This window comes from Fringilla coelebs, assembly GCF_963513975.1.
Source record: "Fringilla coelebs genome assembly, chromosome: 3".
Lineage (NCBI taxonomy): Eukaryota > Metazoa > Chordata > Aves > Passeriformes > Fringillidae > Fringilla > Fringilla coelebs.
Genome location: NC_140030.1, coordinates 6,459,319 through 6,485,979, shown reverse-complemented (window position 1 = coordinate 6,485,979; position 26,661 = coordinate 6,459,319). Strand labels below are relative to the sequence as shown.

General features: G+C 40.7%; 1 protein-coding gene across 3 annotated transcripts in view; it reads left to right on the top strand.

Annotated features, from left to right (window-relative positions):
- RCAN2 (regulator of calcineurin 2) overlaps positions 1-26,661 on the top strand; it is an 82,117-nt gene that overhangs the window by 41,883 nt on the left and 13,573 nt on the right. For 2 of the 3 annotated variants that reach the window (XM_084203523.1, XM_084203522.1), the window contains exon 3: positions 26,287-26,460. In XM_084203523.1, coding sequence (XP_084059649.1) covers positions 26,287-26,460 — 174 coding nt within the window. Of the gene's footprint in view, positions 1-284; positions 572-26,286; positions 26,461-26,661 lie in introns of those variants that run through there. The other variant, XM_084203524.1, reaches the window with a different exon arrangement.

Here is a 26,661-nt window from a genome sequence, read left to right as displayed (position 1 = left end):
GCTTTCAGTGTCAGGCGATCTCTTTTATTTTTTTATTTTTTTTGCCACCATAAGCACTCAGCTGAAACAACAGCTATGACTCAGTTGACAGTGAACGCTGCTTGAATTGATTTAGTCCGAGTTCAGATTTAGCACATAATCATGTTCAATTTGATCCACTGTGCTGCCTAGAGATAAAAGGGTTGAAAAAATAGATTTAGCTTATGTCAGTCTTTGTGGTGATGTCATTGCCATGAGAGATGGAATAGCGCTGTTACTATGCTGTGCCTGCTCAGTTGGTGGGTGTACGGGGGACAGGCAACCAGCAACTCACTTTAAGTGCACAGAGCTCGTGTTGGAGGCTTGCAGGCATTGCCAGCGCTGAAACTGAATCTTGGACTGTTCAATTGCAGTACTGAAGATTTTTTTTTTTTTAATTCTTTTGTTGTTTTCTTGCATCGTTTGTGACTCTGAGCTTGCCTAACTCTGTGTACAAAGGCGGGGGATGCCAGCCCGTAGCATGGACTGTGATGTTTCCACTCTGGTTGCCTGTGGGGTTGATGTGGAGGTTTTTGCCAGCCAAGAGGTTAAGGTATGCGCCTGCAATCCTTTTGTTGCTTCCTAGAAAAGCCTTTGGGAGCAATAGGCATTTGTATGTAGCAATTGACAGTAAGGGGGCAGATGAGATTCTGCTGCGGTGGTAAAAGAAACGCAGTTTAAAAAATCTGTTAATTAGGGGAGAGAAATATGGGAAAGGAAATGTGTCTGCTTTTTACTGTGTTTTGATAAGCTGAAAGAATAGCCTGGTGTTTACTCTTTAATGATGTAAGAAATGGGTTATATAACTGACATCTGTGCATATGCATGTTTCATATTCATAAAAAATCTTTCATTGTTAATTTTGTCCAGTTATTTTTAGATCAGCCTTGCCATAAATATTATTTATTGATGTTGATAACCTTCAGATATCTTTACTCAGTCGAACAGTAGCTGTTTCTTTCCTTCACATTCAAATCAAATATGCAAACATATATTTTTGTGAAGGGCTAAAAGTTTGTAGTAAGTATCTTTGTGCATCTGCAGTGTAACAGAACACAAAAAGTTATGCATCTTGCATATCATATGCATACCTGAAAAACAGTGCTTAAATCTGAGGCTTGATATTCAGGGCTCATACTCTCTTAATTAGACAACTGCTATAGAAAAGTCATTGTGTGTAATTGCTTGCTGTTGAAATCAATTATATTTTTCATTTATTCTCATATTACTGCAAGAAAATCACTGTAAATTAAGTTTGAAAGAGGAATTCTAAGTATGCTTTTCACAGATCATCTGAAAGAGCTCATAGATGTAATACAGTGGTATACAGCAGTTTATAAAGGACAAAGGTACAGACAAAATTAGTTTTTAATCTCATGGTTCTTAGTATTGAAAGACTGGAACAAGGTAAAAAGGATTTATAAATTGGAGGTCAAATTTTGAACCTCTGCTCTGTTTGGTTCTGAGTCAAATATTGAAGCCGCTGGAAATAAAACTACTTTGATTTGCAAGAGGCTCTAATGATTTTTATTTGCCTGTTAGTCTGTTAATGTGTGAGATCATTTATACTTTATACAGATGCTTTTGTGTTGGCATCAAGAGATTCTTCTTAATTTAAGAAGCTTTTTCTTAACATTTTAATAGTGGATTTAGAGATGAAAAAGTGAGTAATTCAGATGAATGATTCAGGTGAGGAGTCTTGCCTGTGCTGGGACATGTTTCTTGTATTATTTTGAAGTAGTAAAATGTTTATCTGCTTATTCATTTTTCTTTTCTTTTTTTTTTTCTATTTTTTTTCACTTGAGAGCATTTTCTTTTAACATGTAGGATTTACACCTGCATTGATATGATCTTGTACCTGGGTCTTTTTGTGTCTGCTCCATGTTTGATGTAAGACCATGCAAGAAATTAAAGTAGTAGTAAGCTTCTTGTATCCTCATGCTACTCATATGTCAGTAGGAATGCAAAAGCAAAATTTTGGGTAACATAAATCAGCAGAAAGCCTTCCAGTGACTTGGGTAAGATTTAGATTAGCCTGATTTAAACTGCAGCATCTATAAAGTGTGGGCCAGGAGTACGAGATAAGAGAACAAAAGGGTTACAGTGAATTACAGGAATTGTAATCTTTTTGTGTTACTTGGGCTTTCTGTACCTTGTTTGCTTTGGTTGAAATTGCCCTGTTTTGCTTTTTTCCCCCCCTTATGTTAGAACTAAAATGTTGATTGCAAAGACTTTGGGTATATTTACAGTGAGGACTGCACTGCAGACTGCACTGCAGCTTAGAAACGCAAAGTCTACTTGGAAGTTGCCTGGCTTAGAGGCTGTGAGCAGTGTGTGCTCTGTGACCCACAGCTCACTGCAGCTCCTTTCCACTGGGTTTGTCCCCAAACTCTGTTGTGGAGACTGTGGCCAGCTCTGTGCTCATCCCCAGGCTCCCCATGCAGCAGCCTGCAGTGTGGGCATCCTCTTTGTGAAAGTTTCACTGCTGCTGATAATTTAAAGCTGGAGATACCTCCTGTTCTTTGCTCACTTCCAGGAGAATTGCAGGGAAAAAAACAGTATGGGGTTTTTTTTTTGTTCGTTTTTTTTTTGTTTTGTTTTTGTTTTTTTTAAATGCGAAAGGGTTCACTTCAAAGTGAGATTTTTTGGTGACTGTGGTCACAGCATAGAAAAGTTTGTGTTGACTTTGATAGGATGAGGAACAGATTGAGGGTTAAAAAGGAAGGAGGCTGTTGCTGAGAAGAGATGGGTGTGGAAGTTGAAGGGCAAAAGCAAGTGCAGAATTCCTCTCTTCTTCACCTACCCTGTGAGTACCCCTCTGCCCAGCCCTTTTGTGGGTCAGCCTGAAGGCACAGGTAGCATTGACAACTAAAGTCCAGGCTATTGTCACTTCTCCAGTAGAAGGTTTTATTGCAGGGAATCTTCTCCCTGTGTGAAGGGAATATTCCCTCAGTGGTAGAACAGATACTGAAGATCTTAGAATACGTGTGGTGCTTGGTGAGATTTGCTAAAATGAGCTGTTAGTCCTGTAGAATAGTTCTCTGATGTCAGTAAGGGTTGTGTTCAGGATTTAGGATATACTTACAGCATATCTCACTTTTATTTCAGTTTAGGTTTAGAACTGACATCAGGTGGGGAGAAGGCTGCTGGTGTTACTGAGCCATCGTTCTCCCATGAGGTTTGGGAGGAGGATGCTGGTGTTACTGAGCCATCGTTCTCCCATGAGGTTGGGGAGGAGGATGCTGGTGTTACTGAGCCATTGTTTTCCCATGAGGTTTGGGAGAAGGATGCTGGTGTTACTGAGCCATTGTTCTCCCATGAGGTTTGGGAGGAGGAGCCGTTGCTCTGCACTTTGCAGCATGTGTTGGCCACCACTGCAGACTGGAAGTCTGAGGAGTCTGCCAGGGCTGCAGTAGCAGAGCTTGCAGTGTTGAGGCTCTGGAGCAGCAGTTCCCACAGCAGGTAGCAATGGGGACTCCTGGAAGCTGCCACTTCTCAAGAGCATCAGTTCTTCAGAGCTGCAGAATTCTTATACAAAGCTGGCTTTGGGCACAGGACTTGGAGCAGAGGGAGCTTTCCAGCTTATTGCCGCTTTTCTGGAGACCTTATTTTGTAACCATTATGCTCTTAGCATCTGGCAGTCAGGCTTGGAAACACTCTTCTTTCCATTTGGCCTCTGGAGCAGGGGAGCAGTTATTTAGTACTGAAGGCAAAGCTTTTTGGTTGCTGCATTTGGAGCTGCTCATCCTTTCAATGAACAGAGGCTTGTATGGGTACTTTGGCAGTGGCAGCTGGCCCCCAGCACTGACACCGTGGGCTTGGCACCCACAAACCCATCCAACAAGCCCTTCAAAGCTGCTGCTTTGAGTTGTCTTTTCTAATCCAGAAATTGGGTCAGGGTAATCAACATGCTGTAGATCAGGAACTAGAAGAGTTGAGAAGGCAACCAAAGAATTCACGAAGTGCAGCTCTGCTTTGAAGTTCACCTGGATAATTAAGATTCTTTCAGTGCCTCTAGATAATAATTTCATGTAATGATCTTTGTTACATAAGCAATTAGTTAATGAATATCTTGTTTATTTCTAATTGAGGAATACCAGACATCACTGAAACAGTGGAAGAGAATTTAAACTTGTATTTCTTACTCTAAGCAATGTGTTTTTATATGAATAATTCTACACATTCTCTCCTCATTTTTGTTCATTCAGACCATTCCATTCAGAAACAAGGTAGGACTGGGGCAACTTGGCATTACTGTTAGAGAGAAGAAACACTAATGATCCAGATGGATCACATCCTGAAGACAGTAATGTAGTGTGGATGGGGCCATTGTCTTGACACAGGGAAAAAACCCAATGTGTACATGAGCCAGGCAGCAAAGGGCAATAGTAGGAATAGTTTCACTGTTTGGACTGCTGCTTTGGAGGATTAATCCCCATTGGAACAGGATCTCTGCCAATCTGTAAACTCATTACTCAGTTCAGATGCTCCAGTGAGCACCCTACTAATGGGAATTGTTTGGGATGGATGGGTTGGAGGTTCAGTTACTGTCCTGCAGCTGCCTGTCAGAGGTTTAGCGGTCTAAACTTCTGAGGTCTAAAGGGCAAAAGCACACTTAATGCTTGTGGTTTTTGCTCTCCACTTCAATTCTCCACTTGTCTAAGTGGCTTATTCACAAAGATGTTCTGAGGTTTAAAGTTTAAGTGCTCTGAAGTCAGAGTCAAGTGAAGAAAACTGGAAAAAGGGGGAGAAGTGTTGCTGCCCCTCTGGATGGTGCCAGCTGTCCAGTGGCAGGAAGCATGACTTGCTGGGAGAGTTTCTGGGTTTCTGCCTTTACATCCTTCTCATTAGCCATGTGAGCTTGATCCGTGGGAAGAGTCTGTTGCACAGTCATAAGACTTCACAGACGGGCTATAAGGAGGGAACCAAATAACAGCATGACTGCCAAAAATACCCTGATGGCTCGAAAGGCCTGCTCTGTACCTCCTCTTGGTATTTTCTGTAGTTGATAGTTCTTTCTAATTGCAAATAAGGTTGAGTCTGTGAAATCTGCACGATTCAAGAGTTCTGGAGAAATAAAACTTGTGTGTCTTTTGATCTCTGCTTACTGTCTGTGTTGATCTAGAGCAAGTAATGGAGAGGAGCTTTCCAAATGCTGTTTCCAGGACACTGACCCTGCTCTTGGCTTCAGGGTCAGCACAGAGAGACTCTGATAGCAAAGCTGGGGCTTGTGCAGCCAGTGCTATTGCACACTGAGGTGCTCCCAGTTCCAGTCACAGGCTGGGCTTTGTCTCTGTCCTTCTAACACCCTTATGGGAAGGCAGCTGGACTCTTTAGGGAAGTTCCCAAAGAAATGATAGAATGGTAAGACTTCTGAAGGTCATGATACGCTCTTTAGGCTGATCTTCACTTATTTGTACTCGCTTTTCCCCTGCCTCAGAAGACAGGGGTGCTGCTATTTCACCAGAGGCTGGTGGCAGGTGTTTATACACCTTTAAATATGGCAAAGCTTCTGCTTCTTCACCTTTTTAATGCTAACAGGGAACAGCAAAGCAAGTCAGAGGGCTTTGTATTCTCTCTGATCCTCCTTTCTGTTGGAAAACACATGACGATATTTCCCTTTCATAAGGATAGCTAGACAATGAGTAATTTGTCAAATGGAAATAAATAACAACTAGAATGAGTTGGTAGAAGGTGCATAATTAATCCAAGGCAGGTAATAAGGTAAGATAGAGCTTGTGATTCTGCTGACAAATGGCCCAGCCTGTGTGAGGAGCACTGAAGAGATGGTGATTTTCTTAAGCAGATTTGAAGAGTTAATCAGTGCAGATGTAGATTGACGTACTTGTAATATGGATACATGTGTGATACTGATTTTTCATTAAAGAATTACTTAAATTATTAAAAATTTAGAATAAAATTAAAATTCTCCGAAGAACCTAGAGAGATAAAGTACCCAAGTTCTTTCTTCTCAAAAAAAGAAAAAATCATCAAGGACACTATTTCCAGGTCTGCAGTGATCCAGTCTCATTTATCTCTAAAGGTGCTGTATATGTGCACTCTTTTGTCTCAGATTTTACTGATGTGTTTTTTGCTGCTCCTTAGCGTGACTAAGATTTGATACTGAGCAGCGTTGCAGGTTCTGAGGCAGAGGTCTACACCAACCTTTTATGTGTCTTTAGTTATTTTTTAGTCATTTATAGCAATTTTTTTTTTCTCATAGACTAATGTACATGCTTTGTGGTTGGAGAGGTCTTCCTTTAATATTTTCTAGGGGTGATTTTACCAGAGGCCTTGAATAATTTACTCAGTTTTGATCACTCAAGTGCTAAACAGCCTGTTTGCTTTGGAAGATGCTGCCTAATCATATGCTAGAGTGCAAACAACCGTGACAGTGCGGTCTTGAGCAGAGAATTCTTCCTTGGAAAAAGGCACTGAGGAAATTGTGCCACAGTTTGTCAAACACTTGGCTAACACACAGGCTGCCAAGGACCAGAAACCGGCCAAGCCAAGCTCCAGTCAGTGGCCACTTGCTGGAAGACTGTGTTTTCCAGAACATATTTATAGTGGCACCAACATTGTGCGCATGAGCCTTTCCTGAAGAATTCCCCCACTAATATGATTTTCAATAAGCACCTTCTGAAGGCAAACAGAATTAAAATTTCCCCCAGGGGAGATTTCTCCCCTTTCTTTTCCTTATTGGCAATGCCTCTAAAAAGCACATGCAGCCGTGGAGTTTGGCTCCAGCCTGTGTTTTCCATCTAGGATTCCGGTTGATTTCTGCTTTGTCCATGTCCATTCTTGGAAGCACAGACTGCCTTCTCACAACACCAGTGTCCTTGTGATGCCTTTAACTGTTTCCACATGGAATTTCTGTTGGTGCTGAATCAAGGAGAAGCCTTTGGGTGTAGCAGTTGTGATGGAGCAAACAGCTCCGCTGTCCTTGCTGGGTGGGAAAACAGCTGGATGGGTCAGTGTAGAGGTGGATGCTGCTGCAGCATCTCCATGGCACCTTCTCTTCTGTACACCTGGAGCTGGAAAACCACAGTGATGTTATAGGTAAAAAGTTCCAGGTGTTCTCATTTGCACGTAGAAAACAAAGGAACCAGGAAGTAAGTTGTCTGATTCGGAAACTGGATTTGGCATGCAGAGCTGGTGTAATTAATAATTTTTGTTTTTATTAATCATGTTCTGTAGATCGTCAGTCTCAAATGTCGCTCTAGGCGTTTTCCAGAGACCAAGGAGCTGTGCTGAGTTAGAGCTGATTTTGGTTGGTTTTTGTGTGGGTTTTTGTGGTTTCTTTTTGTTGGGGTGTGTGTGTTTGTTTGTTGTCTTGTTTTTAATTAGCCCAAACTTGCTGCTTTTCAGAATCTGCATTAGATTCTGGCAGACAGAAAGACTGACTTTATCTTACAGGATGGCTTCATATTTAGCCATAGGAGCGTGGCAGAGCCTCCAGTTTTGCAGTATCAGGTAGTTCCACCTGTTGAAATAATAGTCCCTGAACTGAGAAACCCAGTGAACCCATTGAGCTCTGAGTAGCAACAGGAAGCTGTACAGGGGAATTTCTGCAGCTCAATTTGTCACTTGCAGAAGAATCTCTCCACTTCATCTGTTGCAGTGAGGGAATGTTTGCTGTTAAAAGGTGGAGGCATCCAGAGGGCTGAATCATGCAGCAGGACTTCTGCTGCACGGGCAGAGAGAAGCCTCTTTGCTGAAGTCTTGTTCTTTTATTCATGTAGGTCAGATGTGCTGGTGTGAGGCAGATGAACAAATAATGGTAAAAAACCTGCTAATCCTCTCAATAAAAGAAATTCCATATATGAAGAAGATAAGATGATTGTTTTATTTGCTGTACAAATTTTACTCAAACATTACCATCATCAAGTTTCATCATCCTTCACTGTGTATCCTTGTGCCTGGTGACAAGGTTCATTTAGTTTTGGCTACTTGTCCACATTTCTTAGAGAAAACCTGTAACTAAGCCATTAAGAATAAAAACTTTGGAATTGTCTGAATAATTACACCTATACTGGCAAATTTGGTCCTGGCGTCAGTGTCACCACATGAACAGGTGCAGATTAACTACAAAGCAAATGTTGGTTGTGGTGGGGGTGGAGTGGTGTATATTTTGTTTTGTTTGGGGGATAATTATTTTATTTCCTACTACTCATAGAAAAACAAAACCAAAAGCAACCCACCAGCAGAAATGGCCTTTCTCCCTCAGAGACCATTTTTTTAAGAGAAGCATCTCTAAGGGGCAGATCATAGGTGGAACTGTTCTGAGATAAGGGAAGAGAAAATCAGTTGTTATTCAAAATGTGGCCAAAATGAGGAAGGGGAGCATGGGGACTGGGAGGAGGGAAGTCACTCTGATGAAGTTCCTCTCTTGGGAAAGACCAAGAGTGGGGAAAACTCCTGTGGAGGCTGGGGCAGGTTGTGGCAGGTGATGGCAGGACTGGTGTCTGTGGGGGTGACAGCAGCAGGGGAGTTGGGATGGAAGGAGAGCTTATGAAAACAAGAGTAATAATGGAACACCAAGGTGAGAACAGATGACTTTGACTTCTTGTGCTGTAGTGGAATGATTTAAGGGCAGAAGATGATACAAGATGCTGGAAATACCCATTCATAGTGTAAAAAAAAGGAGGATTTTGTGACAAAGCTTTCATCAAGCAGGTGTTAAGCATTATTGAAACCTTAGTTAAATTAATCTTGACAGTAAAATTTTCTGCTTTACTGAAAGCATCTTCCACAAGCTTCCATCCCTCTTCCAGGTAACAAAATCCCATTGTGAATGGGTACTCTGTGCTGCTGCCACTCTGCTTTCAGCTCCTTCCTCATAACTTTTTGCTGTTAAATGTCTCACAAGGAATTAAATGATTGAACATGACTAGACTAAGCTACATATGCACGCATGGGACAGAAAAGAATTTGGAAACCTTTAAAAAAATATATATATTCTCTTTTTATATATTCTATTCCCACTTCCTCTGTCTTTCTGCTTCATCCTCCTGAAATGCAAGAAGGAATTTTGTGTTTCCCTTGTTTTTGTTCAGTGTGGTAGATGATATTAGAAACAAATAACAGTAATTTTTCAACTGTTGGAAATAACCAACCAGTAGGTGAAATAGTAAGACTTATATCAAATTATGAGACTGTTCTGGGTGCAGTTTTTTTAGCAAATGGAGGTAGGTAATTTTATTTGGTTTTCAGGTTTGATTGATTTGAGTTGGTTTTTAGCAATTGAGGAAATTAATAATGGCAAGTACTGTTGGTGAAAATTATTTTGAAGTTAACTTTTGAAATAAAGTCTGAAGTCAGAGGAAAATAATTTTTCTGAAAAGTCATTTTCAGCGACATTATGGAGCTGGTAAATAGTGTCTCCTAAGAAGATTATCTGAGAGACCAAGAAGAACATGAGAATTAGCAGCTAAGGAGGCACTTTTGAATGCATAATGGAGATTATCTATCCTGATGCAAAGGACAGATGGGACATAAAATGAGAAACTGTCAGGGCCAGATCAGATACTCCTTTTGCTTGAGAGCAGTTTAGGGATTTAAATATAACGTGAAAATCAAGTGTGCAAATCACAAAATAGGTTTCCATTATCAGAGATTTTAAATAAGAACAAGGGAAGTCTTGCAAGATATAAAATTAAGAGGAAAACAATGTGTAAATCCAATAATAGCCAGATACATGATGTGGGGAGGGTTATGGTGTAACTAATTTCTTTTATGTTATATAATAACACAGATAATTACCTAAATTAATAGAAAAAGCAACCCTAGTAGTGGCCAGAGCAGAGAAAAAACTGCTAAAAATGCAGGGGTAAGACAGATACTAAGGTGTACAGGAGGTGTTAAAATCTACCTAACTATGCTTTAGGATGCAGCAGAAATAATTATTTACAATTTGAAATTATCTTTTATGAATTCATAGGTTACAAGAAGACTGCTGAAGAGGAGAGGGAAAAAAAAACACCATTTGTGTTTTAAAGGGGGAGAGGAGAAAGACCTGAACAATTACAGATATTTTTACCTGACTCAGATTTTGGAAATAAGTTTGGAAGTACTTTGGAAGTAACTAGGCCTGGGTTGTGTAGCCCAAGTCATGTCAAATCAATGTGCCTTCCTTGTTTGACAGGGCTATGGGATAAGTGGGATAAAGGAGATGTGAAGTGTAGATATTTTGACTAAAGCTTTCACACTGCTCAAGTCATTTCCATAAATAATCTAACTGCAAATATAATTTCCATAAGGTGTGTGCATATTTGTTTACAGAATGTCTAAACCAGAACCAGTTCACTTTGAAATGGCCATTTAAGTGTATGAGCTCACATGTTCCTTCCTGAAAGCAGGTTGAGAATAATGGCAGTAGTCAAAAGGGAAAAGCCTCAAAAAAAGTGTGAATGACACTGTCTTGGTAGGGCAGGGTCAAAATTCTGAACAGCCCTTGCTTAAACAACAGTATGAAGTCTAGTGCAAGAAGAAATAAATCAGTCACAGCTGTATAAAGACATTCTCATGACTAAACAGTTGTGTGATGCAAATCTCTTGAGTTCTAGGGAACAGCAGTGGATAATTAGCAGCAGTATCACACTTCTACCAGCAAAACAAATGTGGATTCACTGAATGGTTTGGGTTAGAAGGGATCTTCAAATATCATCTGGTTCCACCCCTGCTGTGAGCAGGGACATTTTCCTCTATCCCAGGTTTCTCCAAGCCCCATCCAGCCTGGCCCTGAACACTTCCAGGGAAGAATTTCTACCCTAAGTCCAGTCTTAATCTGCCCTCTGTAGTTTAAACCCATTGCTCCTTGTCTGTCACTGCAGGCCCTGGTAAAAGGCTGTCTCTGTCTTTCTTATAAGTCTTTCTCCATCTTATCTTTTTTAAGTATCCCAAGGCTGCCATAAACCTCAGAACTCCTAAAGCCTTTTCTTCTCCAGGCTGAACAACCCCAGCTCTCTCAGCCTTTCTTCACTCGAGAGGTGCTCCAGCCCACGTTTGCTGTTGTGGCTGTGCTGTTTGGTGAGACTGGTTAGAATTTTCAGATGCACATTTTCTTCTCTAGAAAGGAGATTTCATGTTGCTACCTTGTTTACAGAGCCTAAGAGGAAAACCACTGAGGTGTGAAAAGTAGTACCTTTATCTTTAGAAACAGCTGATTCCATGAGAGGAACTGCAGGGCTGTGTGACCAGCCAGCTTTCTGCCAGCGGCTGCCAGTCCTTGAACCAGAATTTGAGATTCGTTGAGCTAAAAAAAATTCTTATTAATCAAGACAGCTGGGAGCAAAGCCAAATGCTGGGCCATAGCAGAAATGAGCATGCTGCTTATGTTAGACAGAAGTAAATTATTAGTGTACTTAAAATTTTAGAGGCTTGGAAGCTGATGTGGTTTTTCCTGATTTTTTTTTAAATAAGTGAATAAAGAGGAAAGATGTTTAGCTGTCTGCTTCATGCTTTTGTAGCAAATTATTAGACTGACACTGTTGAAAAACTGTAGTAATTTAAGCAGACTGCCTGCAATCCTAACTCCCAAAGTGGTTATATTTTTTGGGAAGGAGTATACATATACTACTGTATGGCATACAGTAGTAATCACAAAACAAGAGTTTACTCAATGCATGCTGTATCCTACAATACAGTATAGAATATTTTTTTGTGTCATTGTCTCAGTGTAAAATTCCTGCTTATACAATTTCATAGTTTATGTGTCGTATAAAATAGAAGCAAAGCGAAGGAGTAACAATTCTATAAAGAAAAGGTCTTGGATTAGGGGAATTGACTTTGGGAATAAGTAGTTGGTTTAAGTATGGTAAAATGTTGGTATAATGGGAGTGTACACTTGTGTGTAAAATGAGGTATGTATGATAATGCTGCAGGTTGGTACCTATTTAATTACTCTATTTTATAATCATAAAATTACCAAATCACAGCCTGGTTTGGGTAGCAATAGATCTTAAAGATCCATTCCCACCTCCTGCCATGGCAGGACACCTTCCATAGACCTGGATGCTCCAAGCCCTGTCCCACCTGGTCTTGAATGCTCCCAGGGATGGGGCAGCCACAGCATCTCTGGGCAACCTGTGCCAGGGCTTCAACCCCCTCACAGGGAAGAATTTCTTCCTGATACCCAATCTAAACCTGACATCTTTTAGTTGAGACCATTTACTTATGTGAAGGTACCCTCATCAGTTTATTCCCCCCTCATGTTTTCTATTAAATTTGAAGTTTATATGTAGCAAATCCAGTTCTGTTGTGTTTCTGGTTTGAGTAACTCTTGGAGAAAGTCTGGACTATGCTGAGCATGAATGTATTCACTTTTAGTTGATAATTTGCCCTTCTTAATTTAATACTAATATCCCATACTGATTAAATACACTATTTCAATTTCAATTCAAAAGTGGTTTTGGGGCTACAGCTGATGCTGCTTCTGCAGTGCAGTGATTGCAGCTGGATGCAGGCACCGTCTATGCATCAAGCTGAGTGGTCTGGGACACCCTCTGAACTCCGAAGATGTAACCTCCACAGGGAACAGGTGGCTTCCCCTTATTTTGAATGACTGCTTCCACCAGATTTGGCATCCCACTACTTCTCCTGTCATTTAGAATCTATTTGCATCAAAAAATCTCCTTGACCTCAAAGCCGGACTCCTTGAGTCTGCACTGTGTCATGGAGGCTTAGGTGGGATTCCCCAGAGGGTGATTGGGCACTGAGAAGGCTCCCCAGGGAATGATCACAGCCCCAAGGCTGACAGAGCTCAAGGAGTGTTTGGAAAATACTCACAGACACAGGGTGGGATTGTTGGGGTGTCCTGTGCAAGGCCAGGAGTTGGACTTTGCTCATCCTTGTGGGTCCCTTCCAGCTCTGGCTGTTCTCTGGTTCTTCACGGTCGTCTCCACCGTTCCAGACTGGCACAAGGGCATTTACAGGGCAAATGCAACACAGAGCCAGTGTGAAACAGTGCCAGAGGGCAAGAAACTATGGGATACTGATTATTTTTGTGTCCTACTTATTTGTAAAAGACTTGTTCATAAAAAGAAAAAAGTCTCCATTTGTTACCACTCTGCTTGCCAGTCACAGGTTTCATTCCTTCCCACCAATTGCTCTGGATCTGTGGACAGCAGCTTCAGTTTCATAATCCCAGTCCAGTATCTTTTTAATATCATGCCGTTACTGATATATTTTTCACATCAGGAAATGAAAATGATTTTGATGAAGAGCAGTGCTAGTTTTAGCTCTAAGATAGGATTAGTCTACTTTCCAATTCTTGTTTCTAAACAGAATTTGTGCCAACTGGAAATTTTCCAGTTGGTTGAAAAATGACATGGGAGCAGTTTGGTCAGGAATATTTGCTTTTTCACCCTGGGGTTCCTTCCATCTGCCTAATAAAACAATTATATCACTGTAAGACTGAAATTCCCTGTGCTGTCTGGAAGTGGATGGTACTAGTGGCCGTTGAGTCAGATGGAAACCTCTGCTTATTTTTCTACCCTTCTGTACCCAGTGCAGAACCTGTATCTGTCATCTCAGCCTTTTTGCCTGCTGGAATCTGCTTACTAAGTCCACACAAATTCTCTTTTCTGGCCTGCACAAGCCCAGTTTTCTGATGTGTGCTAAATTCTTGATGTTATGAGGTACTGTAACACTGTAAAGTTCTAGAGGCTAATTAAGTATTGTGGTGTATACTGAAAATTAAAATATGCTGTTGAAATATTTTTTAATAGGCAGATAAACCATTGTGTGGTGTTCCCTTGGTATTTCAGCATCTGTGAAGCTTGAGACCCTGGCATCCTCTAAAGACTGGGACCTCTGATGGGGAAGAAAACAGCCTCTCCATGTGTAAAAATGTTTGAAGTACCTTCCCCCCCCCCCACTGAAGTTTATTCAAACTGGAAAGCATCTTCAAGTTTTTTGTAAGTCAGTGCTGAATTGAGGGTTCCAGTGACAATCTAGAAGTAGCATGGAGGGAAGAGTGTATCTCTCTTTATGCAGATGCTTTCCATTAATTTCCTTCCATGATCTGCAAAATCAAATTCACAGTTAAACTTTTCAGACTGATAACAGCATTAAGAGGAATTATACCCAGCAGATTATAGCTCATTTGAGCCTCCTCTGAGGGCACCAAATCAGTGGATGTGGGAGAATGAGAAACTCACAGTCTTTTATAACTCTTTCAATGCAGTGTGTGAACATTAACATTTTAGTCTGTGGAAGTTCTGCTGTCTGCAGGTAGGAGGAACAGACTGTTATCTGTAGTTATTCCTTTTTCTGAACTGAAATTTTATATATATATACACACACACACACACACACACACACATATTTATTTATTTATTTATTCACATTGCTGTCTTTATATTTTAGCAAAATTCCTGTAGTGGGGAAAGTATATCTTATGTAATAATTAAAAAGAAAAAAGAAAAAAAATTGTTCAAGTAAATGCATCGAGTACAATTGTTCTCTTATAAACAATTAGTGAAGGAAGGACTACAAAGGGCAAATCAGGTTACAAAGAAAATATGGATAAAGAATTGGTGAACATGGATTTTCACTGACAAGCTGCAGAAGGAGATGTGCTCCATTCCTCTGAGCATGTGGCCTCCTCTGGACCTGCTCCATCAGGTCCATGTCCTTTTGCAGTGGGGTCCTCAATGCTGGATGCATAAGAGGGGCAGAATCCTCTCCCTCACTACCTGCACTCCTTGTCTTTGGTCCAGCCAAAGACATACATGATATGTATGAATGTGATGTCAATATCCCCCAATTTGTCACATTTGTAAACAGGACATTTTCTGCTCTTCCAGCTCACTGATGATACTTTCTTGAGTTTTCTTTTTACCACTTCCTTACATGTTTATCTCTGATGCTTTTGTTTATGCCATTAATTCAGAAGCACCATTTACTTGATGTAGGTTTGCTAAAGACTCCACTCAGCCACTTGACTGGAGGCAAACTAATCCTATCCTTGGTTTATCTTCACTGTACAAAGAGCCTCCAGTCTCAGAGACTGCAGCTCCTAGGAGCTGCTCAGACATGCAGACAACAGACCTGCTCGAGTAATTTGCAAATGAAGTGTAAGACAGGGAATGACAGATGGTTGGGACAGACTGGGAAGAGCAAGGAACAGTCAAACAGCACAAGCAGAGCATTAGACAGTGGTCACAGTGCTGCTGGTTGTGACTGGGGGGGTCACTGACTGTGGGCTGCAGAGGATGATGATGAGAGGATGTGCATTGATTGGTGGGTCATGAGTTCCCCTCGTACCTTTTTCATCAGTTAAGTAACATTTATGGAGCTGTATGATATTAGATTCTATACTGCTCTTCTACTTGGTTTTTTTTTTTTTTTTGCTTCATAGTCACTTTCAAAATTGTCAGTGTCCTTTCCAAATCCAGACAAGTTGAAACTATATTTTTAGTCCTATTCATGCTGTTTGCAGTGTTAAAGGAGAGGAGAGGGAGAAAGCATTCCCCATGACTGATGAGAACAGCTGAAATGCTATAAATGTTGATCACTGTAGGCAAAACAGTAAATCAGGAATGGGCAATGCAAGCATTTTATTAGTTTAAACTGTCCCATGACTTGTTCTTGTTTATTTTTCTAGTTTAACTGGGTTGACAGTGTCAGGGAATAAGTAGTGTGCATTTTATGGTTGTTTTACAACGTTGCATCTCCAAGACTATAAATAAGACACAGTTTCTCAGCTCTTGGTGTTGCCTTTATTGTAGTTCATCCTTGCATTTAGAATTTTGCACACTGATGTCCTGATTCTGCATCACAACAACAAAGGTCTCCCCTGACACTTCCACAGCCTCAGTAACAGTTTTTTAAGAGGCTGAGGTTTCTATACTCCACTTGGGGATTGTGTAGAAATAAAGGGATTCAGAATGAGTTATGAAAACTCTGGTTCTACTCCCATGGTTTCCCATGAGCCTGTGGTTTCCCACTGTGGCTGTGGGTCTATCCTGGCCTCAATGTCACCACACGAACAGGACAGTGGGCTGGCCTCAGGAGGTTGAGGACATGAAATTGCAGTTGCCAAAGATCAATGAAAAATAGTGTCATAATAAGATGGATATTTATGTAGCTTTTCTTACAGTATCAAAGTGTATACAGTTTAAAGGAAGAAATTCTTTGATGTGAAGGTGGTGAGGCTCAGGCACAGGTTGCCCAGAGAAGCTGTGGCTGCCCCATCCCTGGAAGAGTACAAGGCCAGGTGGGACAGAGCTTAGAGCACCCTGGTTTAGTGGATGGGGTTTGGAACTTGGTAAGCTTTAAGATCCCTTCCAACCCAAACCATTCTATAGTTCTATGAATATGAATAATTTTCACACAGCTTCTCATGATAAATAATTTCAGTCCTAGTTTTGTGCACAGATTTGACCACCAGTCCCTTATTTATTATTGTCTCTATCACTTCAGTTTGGTTGTGGAGTTGTTTTATTCTTCTCCTGGAGTGCCAGCTAACTATTTTTATGAGAGATAGAGGCTTGTATCTATATTAGCATTTTGAGTCTGAGCTGGGCATTCTCATGAGGCAACTTTCCTGTTGCTCTTCATTAACTGTGCTTTTTGTTCACATCACAGAGCAGTTCATGAACTGGATGCCTTTCAGATGAAATTCTTCAGATGAAATAGAAGTTGCACTCTAGTAGCATGCTTGCTATGTTCCAGCTGCTAATGGGCATTCAGTCTGTGGCACCTGATCAGAAAGTCAGCACCAACTGTTTTGCTGCGGAGATCTGCTCCTGGAACATTCCTTATTAACATAAATGTAGCAGCTTTTGGTAAAAACTAATTAAGGTTGTTTTTCTTCCTTATTTTGTGTGCTAAATTAAGATAATAAGAACTTTAGAAACATACACAATAATTTGTTCCTTTTGCTACCAATTAATTGTTGGGCTTAACAAAAGGAACAAGACAAAAGCAATAGCTGGTATTGTACTATGAACATTCTTAAATCCAATCCAGATGAGCCCCTTGGAGTTCACTACATACATTATCTACTCTGTTATTATTTGAAATCTTAAAGCAAACCAAAAATAGGGTGTTTTTTCAGGACAGTCTGAATATTTTCTTTACGTCTTTGTTCTTAGCATGATTTTTACCATTCTCAAGCCAAAATGTTAGGCTGCTATTTGGAAAACAAATCTTCTACAAATGTTAGGCTGCTATTTGGAAAACAGATCTTCCACAAATCTGTTCAGGTTTTGATTTTTTTTTCCCACTGACAAATAGAATGCAAAAGAGAAAAATAAAAGACAACTATTATGTGCTGTTGCACAATAATAGCCAGCACTGAAATCAAATGTAGCTTTTCAGGGAACAAAGAATGATGTCTCTACAGAACACTCCCCAGCACTGGGTTTGAAACTAATGGATCTGGTCACAGAATGTGCACTTTGCCAGCTGGTTTGAAAGAGCACTTCCAGCATTTCAGGGAGCTCATACAGCATCTGGAACTGGAGTACTTCAAATATGGTGTGCTCAGAAAAGCTGTGGCTGATGATACAGTAAAATAACAGTGTTCCTATAAAGAAGAAGTAGTGTAAAGTGTGGATTTTTCTTCTAGCTCAATCGTTGGGTGTGAAATTGAATTGAGAACTCTCCAAACTATATTAAATCAGCCCCTTGGCATTGCCACAGGAACAATTTATTTCATCTTGAAGGAGCCTTTGGTTTCCAGATCAGTGGAGCTAAGCAGGAGGAATGTGCGTCACATTGAGGTAAACAGGGATGTGAGCTGGTTAAAAACAGAAAAGGCAACGCAGCAGAATTCTGTGCCCCTGACATTTGTCAGCCTCTTCTGAAATGTGAATGCATTCCCATTAAGCTTTGGGGCAGATATTATCTCTGTACCTTTTGTTGTGCTGATGAGCTGGAAGAGGAAGAAAAATTTATTTGGTTCAGCTGATTTTTCAAGAGGGACATCGCTGTTGTTCTGTTCACCAGGATGTTTGCAGTGCTCTCATGCCGTGGTGGGCATGTAAATGCAGGAGGGCTGTGAGGGATGGATGCCTCCTCCTCCCTTAGTCCCAGCATGAGGTGGGACCAGCAAACTTCTTCCAGCTCCTGACCTACTTTTGCCATCAGGGCTCTTTGAGAGATGATGAGTTACAAATGTCTCAACAACATTGTGTAACATCTGTTAGACTTTCTCAAAGTCGCTCTCTGGACCAAGACACTGGATCTGTAAACAGTAAACATTACATCAAATAGTTCTGCTGTCAGAATTATTTTGGCACAATGTGGAGGGCAGAACACTCAATGCATCCTTTAGGGTCTAACAGTTCTATGCAGGTGAATAGCCCCAGTGTGTAAGGATAACACAGCAGGATGTGTGAGTCATGGGCCAGGGCTGTGTTTTGTTGCCTGTGTGCTCCTGTTTAGGGTTGGTTCACTGCAAATTGTGGGGCAAGGAGGCCACTGAGCATCACTTCTGAAATACAAACAGTGCATTCTTTACAAAGTAAAGCTTAAAGGTATTAGGCTCCTCTTTAAAAGGATTGCAGTAGTACAGGCAGATCAATCTTCATTTTACTGGAGAGAGCAAGATTTAGTGCTTTTTGTAATGCCCCCCATCTTGAAGCCCAGCCTTAAATTTTTTTTGGCTTTACTGTTTTATTTCATCTCTGATTCACAACTTACCTGACCTTCACCTCTTGAAAACAGGAGAAAGCCAAGCATAGAACAACAAACTGAATGGACTGGGGTTGCAAACTGGATTGATTTGTTCATGTACTGAGAGAATTGTTCAATTTTGAAATATGCTAATTACTGCCATGTTTAATGTAAATAAACCCAAGCTCTTTCCAGCCCCGTTTTAATGCTCTACTCCAACTTCATGAAGAAATGAGCAGGGCTGTGCACTGAGTTCCAAGGTAAGGAGCACATTTTAGACAGTACAGTGACTAGGAGGTGATTGCAGAGTACTTTGTGATTCTGATTATCTGACAAAATAGCCACTGTTCCCTGGTTTTTCCCCCTTTCAAAATGTCTCACATGAAGAAATGTCCTTTTAAAATGTACCCTGGTGAATGACAGGTGGAAAGACACATTTTTCCATTCCTGCTGCCAGCTGAGAGATTTCCTTTGGTAACAGAAGAAACTTTCTGCAAACCAACATTCAGACAGTAATACTCAGGGTGAATATTCAAATAATATCCTCCCCCACTTGTAAGGAGGGAGTAGGAAGATCCCACACTCTCAGCTACAGCTACCTACAGTGAAAAGTGAAATAAAAACTATAAACTGGAGACCTTTGCCTTAAGGGAATCTCTAAATGGTAAATTTGTGCTTTATTCTCCTGCCATTATTTAAAGGCAGCAGGGCAAGCCCATAGGAATTCTCTATTTATCATCACTGGTTTAAAATATTTCCTCTATTTATAGCACTCCTGGAATTTTAACTGAGAATCAATAGTGGTTTTTCATATGCACTACCAGGATTTCCCAATGAGTTTCATCTTTTAAGAAGCAGAGAATTTGAAGAGGCTGTTGCTTACACTGGCTACTTGTGGGAGTTCTTGCTTTTAAGGAATTTCCACATGTGAGTTGTATCAAGCTGCTTGCTTGTTTTGTGTGGATCATTAAATAATTGTTAAAAGTACTTCAGATGAATCCAGTTATTTTAAGTTTTTATTAGACAAATCAGGATCCCTTTTTTTCTCCTCTAGTCTTTCCTCTTCTTTTGTCTTTGAGAACCACAGAAATGCATAGTGCTCTTTTCTAATCCTTCCTTCTTACCCTTTTCATCAAAGCAATTAGGCTTTTTCTATTTCTGGGCCAGTGGCATTTTGATATGTTACAGGTCTAGTGCTAAATAACTGCCTCAATTTAAGTCTAAATCTCTTAACAGGCAGTCTTTGTTTAATATCAACACTGTTAGTTATTTTAATTCTGTTAATCTCTTTCCCTTTACATTATTTATTGATTTCCTTACAGACAGATGCAGCAGGAAACACCTCATACTTCCGGTTCTGTTTCCCAAGGCAAGATCCCAGAATCCCAGAACAGTTTGACCTGGAAGGCACCATCTCATTCCAGCCCCTGCCATGGGCAGGGACACCTTCCACTACACCAGGTTGCTTAGGTCTCTGTCTAGCCTGGCCTTGAACACTTCCAGGGATGGATATCATCTGCCTTCACCTCCTGTGACAGGTTCACAACTTCTCTGATCATCCTTGCAGTCTTTTGTTGCTCTTCCATCTTGCCTCCATCTTCCTTAATCGCGGAAGAGGAGAGCCACACACAATATCCAGGCTAGTCATTTAAATACCCTTCACATTGGCATTGACATATCTCAACGCTGAAATCACTTCAGCTCATATTTTCTAGGCTTCTCTTTTGGTATTTTTGTTAAATGTGTGTCACCTTAGTGACTCCTTTATCCCTCTAGAAGTAACTAGTGTGCCCATCCTCTTTGCTATAAACAGGGAATTAATCTGTTCTTAGATTGTTTTTTCTACAAGACTCTTCAGTGCACAACTTCCACAGTTTACCAGATTCTGTCTTTTTTTCTTGTGCCTCATGAGAGCTTTGTAGGGTTGGAAGCAGCGTGGCTTGTCTGGAAACAGAATACATTCAACTCTGAGATAGGAGTTTATGTCTTACAGGGATATTTATATCCTGTACAGAACTAATTTCAGGAAAAACTAATTTCATAATTGTGCATTACATCCCTTTCCCTATTGTGGTTAGTTCCTTGGAGTATCTTTTACATGAATGAATGCGAAAAATTAAAATAGGAAAAATGCTTTCTTTATTTTCTTGCAAAACTCTAGGAAAAGCATTTGGCTAAAGTTCTAAATCACAACCATATCCTAAATCAAATGTGTAGCAAGGGTGATAATGAGTGTAAACACACTGAATAATAAAATGTAATTTGGGTTCTGAGTTCTAGGGCTCTAATCCAAAGCTTGCTGATGTCTGTGGAAAGGCTTCCATTGATTTGAATTAGGCCTTGGCTTTTGTCCTGAATGAACACAATACCAGTGGAGCTATTCATGAAAGAAATGTTTGGAAATAAATCACAGGAACTTGCTGTGTCAGAACCCAATTCACTTGCTAATTATGGCTGTCATGTTTTACAATGCTCATTGTGTCGATACTTTGTCATAGTCCCTCACATGAACTAACCAAATTCAATCTTAAAAAAATAATTTGCTGCCACTGCTGTAATTGGAACGTTGTTTCTGGATCATTACTCTGATGTTTGAAACCTTCTTTAACTTCTAGACTAAACCTATTTATGCCAATTGTTTCTACTTGTTTTATGCCAATGTAGTCTTCTAGATTTACACCATACAGTGTGATTTGTCCTTGCTCTGAACAGTACTGGTAAATTACTGAAGACTGTCCTATCGCCTCTCAGGCTTTGTTTTGTTTTGCTAAATTAGCCAAGCATTTGAATTTCTTATTTAGTAAGTTGTTAATTCATAGAATTATGGAAAGGTTAAAGATGGAAAAGACCTGTAAGGTCATCGAATTCAACCATTAATGCAGCACTGCTGTGATGACCACTAATCCATGTCCCCAAGTGCCACATCCTCTGACTTTTGAGCATTCCCAGGGATGGTGATTCCACCAATTGCCTGGGCAATCTGTTCCAATGCCTGTCAACCCTTTCAGTAAAGAAATTGTTCCTAATGTCCAGCCTAAACCTCCCCTGGCTCAGCTTGAGGCCATGTCCTCTTGTCCTAATGCTTGTTCTCTAGGAGCAGAGCCCAACCCCCACCTGGCTGCCCCCTCCTGTCAGGGAGCTGTGCAGAGTCAGAATATCCCCCCTGAGTGTCCTTTGCTCCAGGCTGAGCTCCCCCAGTTCCCTCAGCTGCTCCTCATCAGGCCTGCGCTCCAGACCCTTCCCCAGCTCAGCTCTCCTTCTCTAGACTCATTACAGCACCTCCCTGTAACCTTTATCTGGATCTATTCCCATTAATCTGCTTAGGGTACAGGCAACAAACCCTGCATTTTTAATGACCTGCTGTAGTGCTCCATACAATGTTAATACTCCCCTTGCTTTACTGGAAATACTTTTCCAAATATACCCAGCATCTTGTTTACCTCCCTATAGCTGCACTTCACTGATCACTGTTACCATGTGACTTGCAGGGTCTTGGTCCCAGATGAGCTCCCATTTAGTGCTAGAAATAGTTTTGATTCAAGGAGGGCATAGGTTTGCCCTTGTCCTCAGAGGCCTTTTGCTCCTGTCTGTCACTCCAGTGCTCATTTCTTCCTTGCATGCTGCTCTGTTTGTTCTCAGCATTGGCTGTCCTAAATGATAACCATCAAGCTGGAGTAATCAGCAGCTTTAATTAGTATGGTCGTACTTTGTGCTAATTTCGTTAATTTAGAAAACAAACAGAAAAGAACTTTGGAAACTGCTAGAGGCACTGAGTGACGGGAGCTGACAGAAGGTGACAGGAAAGAACTGGGGAAAGGTGGCTGAGTGTTGGGCAAAGGAATAAAGATGAAGAGAGGGCACGGGGCCCAGGAGGGAGCAGTGGGAACTTGGGGTAGTGAAGGTTGCTCACATCTTCCAAAGCATTAATTGGGCCTCATTGAGACATACTTGGGATGGATGAAGACACTCAAAAATCCCAGAAATAAATGCATAACTCATGACTTTCTACATTTTGACTTTTTAAGAATAGCAACACTGCTGCTTAATGTTGGATGTTTCCTTTTTTTTCCCCACAAGTTTAAAGTGCTCTGGAAGTTCAAAGACTTACTTTCTAAAAGCATTTAAAAGTACTGAATCCTAAAAGCACTTTAAAAGTCTCAAATTGAGAGGATTATGAGTCTTGAATAATTTATCCACAAAACTTGAAAGGGAAAGAATTTGCTTAGGTCTTTATAATGTATATGATAAATTTTCTTATAGATTGGAATGACTCTGAAATACTTTTATCCAGATAAGTGCATTCAGCAGATATTAGAAGTCACAGGCAATAGCAATTAAGGCATAAGGCTTTTCCTGGGAATTGATATCAAGCTCGGAGGAGTGGGGATGGCTCAAAATGCAGCTGAGGGCCATTAACTTCACTTGATGATTAATGACCTCTGCTGAGGTCATTATTATTATCAGCTGAAAACATAAAAAAAATCCAGATGTATGAATCTTTTTAATGGGAGTTGCAGTTTCAGTCAGTGCAGTGGAAGTGCCCCCACTGTGGATAGACTGCCCTTTAATAATATCAGTAGAGGGCTTGATTTCCCTCCTCCCCACAGCATTTTCAGGAGTGTTAATCAAGGCTGGGTCTCTAAAGCTGTGCCAGTGTAAAATTGAAAAGCAAGCAGAATAAAGTCCGTAGTGCTTTAAAGTTCTCCCAGTGTGGCAACAGCATCCAGGACTTAATCAGCTTTTTTGCAGTTTTCCATCTAACCCCTTCAGTGCCTAATCAGAGTGAGTCTCAGTGTAGCCCAGGAATGTGCCCAGCACGTTCCTTGTACGCACTATTCTTGGACCCACGTTTGAAATTGTGTCCTCCCTAATGTTGTGTTAGGTCCCTCACCAAGATCTGGGCTCTGGCTTGTGTTACAGAGGGGGCAGGCACACAGCCCTGGTTGCTGCATCCCGACTGGGAGCATCTCTATTAATGAATAGTCAGTAGGAATAGATACTTCCCTGTGTCCAGACAAGTCCATTCATGGTTCCTTCCATCTTGGTGAAACTTTTTTTTAATATGATGATTTTTATTGTTGGCTTGTAGAGAAACTGAGAGCTACTACTGGGAAATGATCACCTTGCTGCTAATTTTTGACTTACGGGACTTCTGTTATAATGTCTTGATTATTCTATACATACATACATACAAAAATATGTATATTTTTTTTTTCTCTCTCTCACAGAATCACAGAGTAGTTTAGGTTTAAGACCCTTAGGATTAACTGTTAAGCCAGCACTTTCAAGTCCCTCACTAATATGTATTTAAATTTCTTTATTTCATTTAAAAAAATGTACTGAAGAGGTCTGAAGGAGGTAATAAAGACAACATGAAGACATAAGCTTTAATTATCTATGTTTCTGAATGCTGTGTGAGTCCTACTTTACACAGACACTGGGCCCTGTCCCTTTCTCTCCCTTCCCCCAGCCCTTTTTCCCTGGTCATTGTGAAGGTTGTAGCATCAAAATTGCAATCAGGACACGACTGAGATGACTGCTGCTTTTGGTTGACCTTTATACAAATGCCACTGGATGTAGGCTTCTGCTTAGGAAAATGGAATTTTCAAAAATCTATGCAAAGCAGATAAAAAGTGTAACTGAGGTGTAACAATTTGGACATTGGGTGGTAAGACTAGACCCACTTGTACAAACCTATGCATTTCAACTGTTTTGGGGATTGCTGCATGCCTTTAGTCACCCTCTGCCAAACTATAGGCTCTCACCTCCGTTTTTTCTTTTTCTTTTTTCATCCTCCAAAGTATCTCCTGCAGTGAGAGGAAGAGGTGAGTGAGGTCAGGCAGAATGAAATGAAAATCATGAAAGCTTAATAGACCATAGGGAGGTTCCTTTGAACGGGTGCCAGCAATGGAATATCAGTTATGGGGAGGAAGACCACAGAGCTGGCAGTGAATGAAAGGAGATCGGGCACATGCGCCGTGGTGTCACAGCCCTGGCTGTGGAACTGGGCTGCTTCCCTGTTAACTCCTTAATAAATGTCTCACTCTGACAGTAGTTACTCCCACAGTACTGTTAGTGCTCCCTGATGCAGCTGCTCTGTGCTTCTGGATGAATTTTTCTGAGAAGTTCTGAATTCTTTGTTTAGCTGGTAAGCTCAATAGATAAGAACTGAAGTATTGATGAGATTACATAAATTTCATTTTCTTTTTTGTCTTCTGTAGTCTGTACCAGTTATCCACTGTAAGGGAAAATAATTTGTTTTTCTGGATGAAAAGGAAAAAAGTCTTTTAAAACATGTATAAATGTGAGGACTTGCAGAGATAGCAAGAAAACAGAATCCTGAAATGGTCTGAATTGTAAAGAACCTTAATCTCATTTCAGTTCCCTTCCATGGGGAGGGACACCTTCCACTAAACCAGCTGACTCAACGCCCCATCCAACCTTGCCTTGAACATTTCCAAGGATGAGGCATCCACATCAGGTTATTGTCAATATACATTAGGTTATTGTAATTATACAAACCCTGACATAACAGTCCTCAGTGTATATGAAATGCTGTGGCAAATCATTTTACCAGTGGTTTTTTTTTTCAGAATAAAGCACTCCTAAAAGCAGGGACTTTGGTCTCACTGATTCTCCATCTTACAAAACTTCAAGTCTTGATTGCAGTAGCTAAAATGCTCAGATTTGATGTGTGACTCACTTGATAGCAGTCTGAAATCTGAGTAAACATGAAGGCTGGACTAAATAATAACTGCCCCCTTTCAGCTTTGGCAGTTTATGAATCTGTGCTTTTTGAATGAAAAAACCTGTGCAAGTGTCAGAATTGATTTAAGGACTTTGGGTTTATTTGATGGTGTGGAACTTAGTCCTCTGTGTGCTCACAGCTTGCAGAGAAATCATGGAGTCTGAGCTTCCAAGGCTGCCAAAGTGCCTTGAATTTTTGTTCATCTCCAAGTCCATGGGTGTGGTTAACTTCAGACCTTCCTTTTACAAAGATAAAATATCCCTATTTTTGTTGTGAGCTTTTGAACATATTTCTACAGCTAAACATTTTGAAGCCTGAAGTTTCTCTTTCAGACAGATCGCTGTTTTCAGTGTCCAATTTGTTTCTAGATGCTGCAGGACCTCTCAAAGAACAAGTGTGTATTCTCTTAAGTATCTAAATGACAAAACATCCAGAAAAACATATCATGCAATACAAAATGACCCTGCAGTGCTGATGTGGATGTAAGCCTCAGCTGCAGCCGTTCTCTGCTGACTCCACTGTAATTCAGCACAATGGTTGCTTCTGTGCAGATGAGCCCACTGTTGTCTGGTGTTTTCAGTCATGTGCCCTCTCAGCTTCATTTCATATGTCACTGTCATAGGTTTGCTCAACTTTTTGAGAAGTTCAATAGCTGTTGGGTTCTCACTTTGAAGACTTCTTCCCCTAAACCCTTTACAGAGTTCAGCACTACCAGACCACTGCTTTCCTTAATTACTTTTCACAGAACCTTTGTTTGTCTATGGACACTGTCCCCAAAGGCCACAGGTTGAAACCTCCTGCTTAAACAACTGTCAAGTTTCAGATTGTTGTTTGACTCAGACTGATGCGACAGAGCACAAAGTTAATCTTCAGCATTATTTCTTTTTGCTTTGCAGGAGAAATTTGAAGGTTTGTTCCGTGCCTATGATGACTGTGTGACATTCCAGCTGTTCAAAAGCTTCAGGCGTGTGCGGATAAATTTCAGCAGTCCCAAATCAGCTGCTCGTGCCAGAATAGAGCTGCATGAAACACAGTTCAGAGGGAAGAAGTTAAAGTTGTATTTTGCACAGGTAATGAAATCTGGAATCTAATTCTGTGTTACTGCACAATATTTCTTTAAAAGCTATGCACTAACACTGAATAAAAGTAATAAAGGTTTCTCCCCTGCCCAATCTCTCTGATAGAAGATTGCTTAAACCTTCTTGTGTTGACTGAGTTGTTTCTGCCCTGAGGGTCTGCAGCAAATTTAAAGGACCACTTAGGACTAAAGT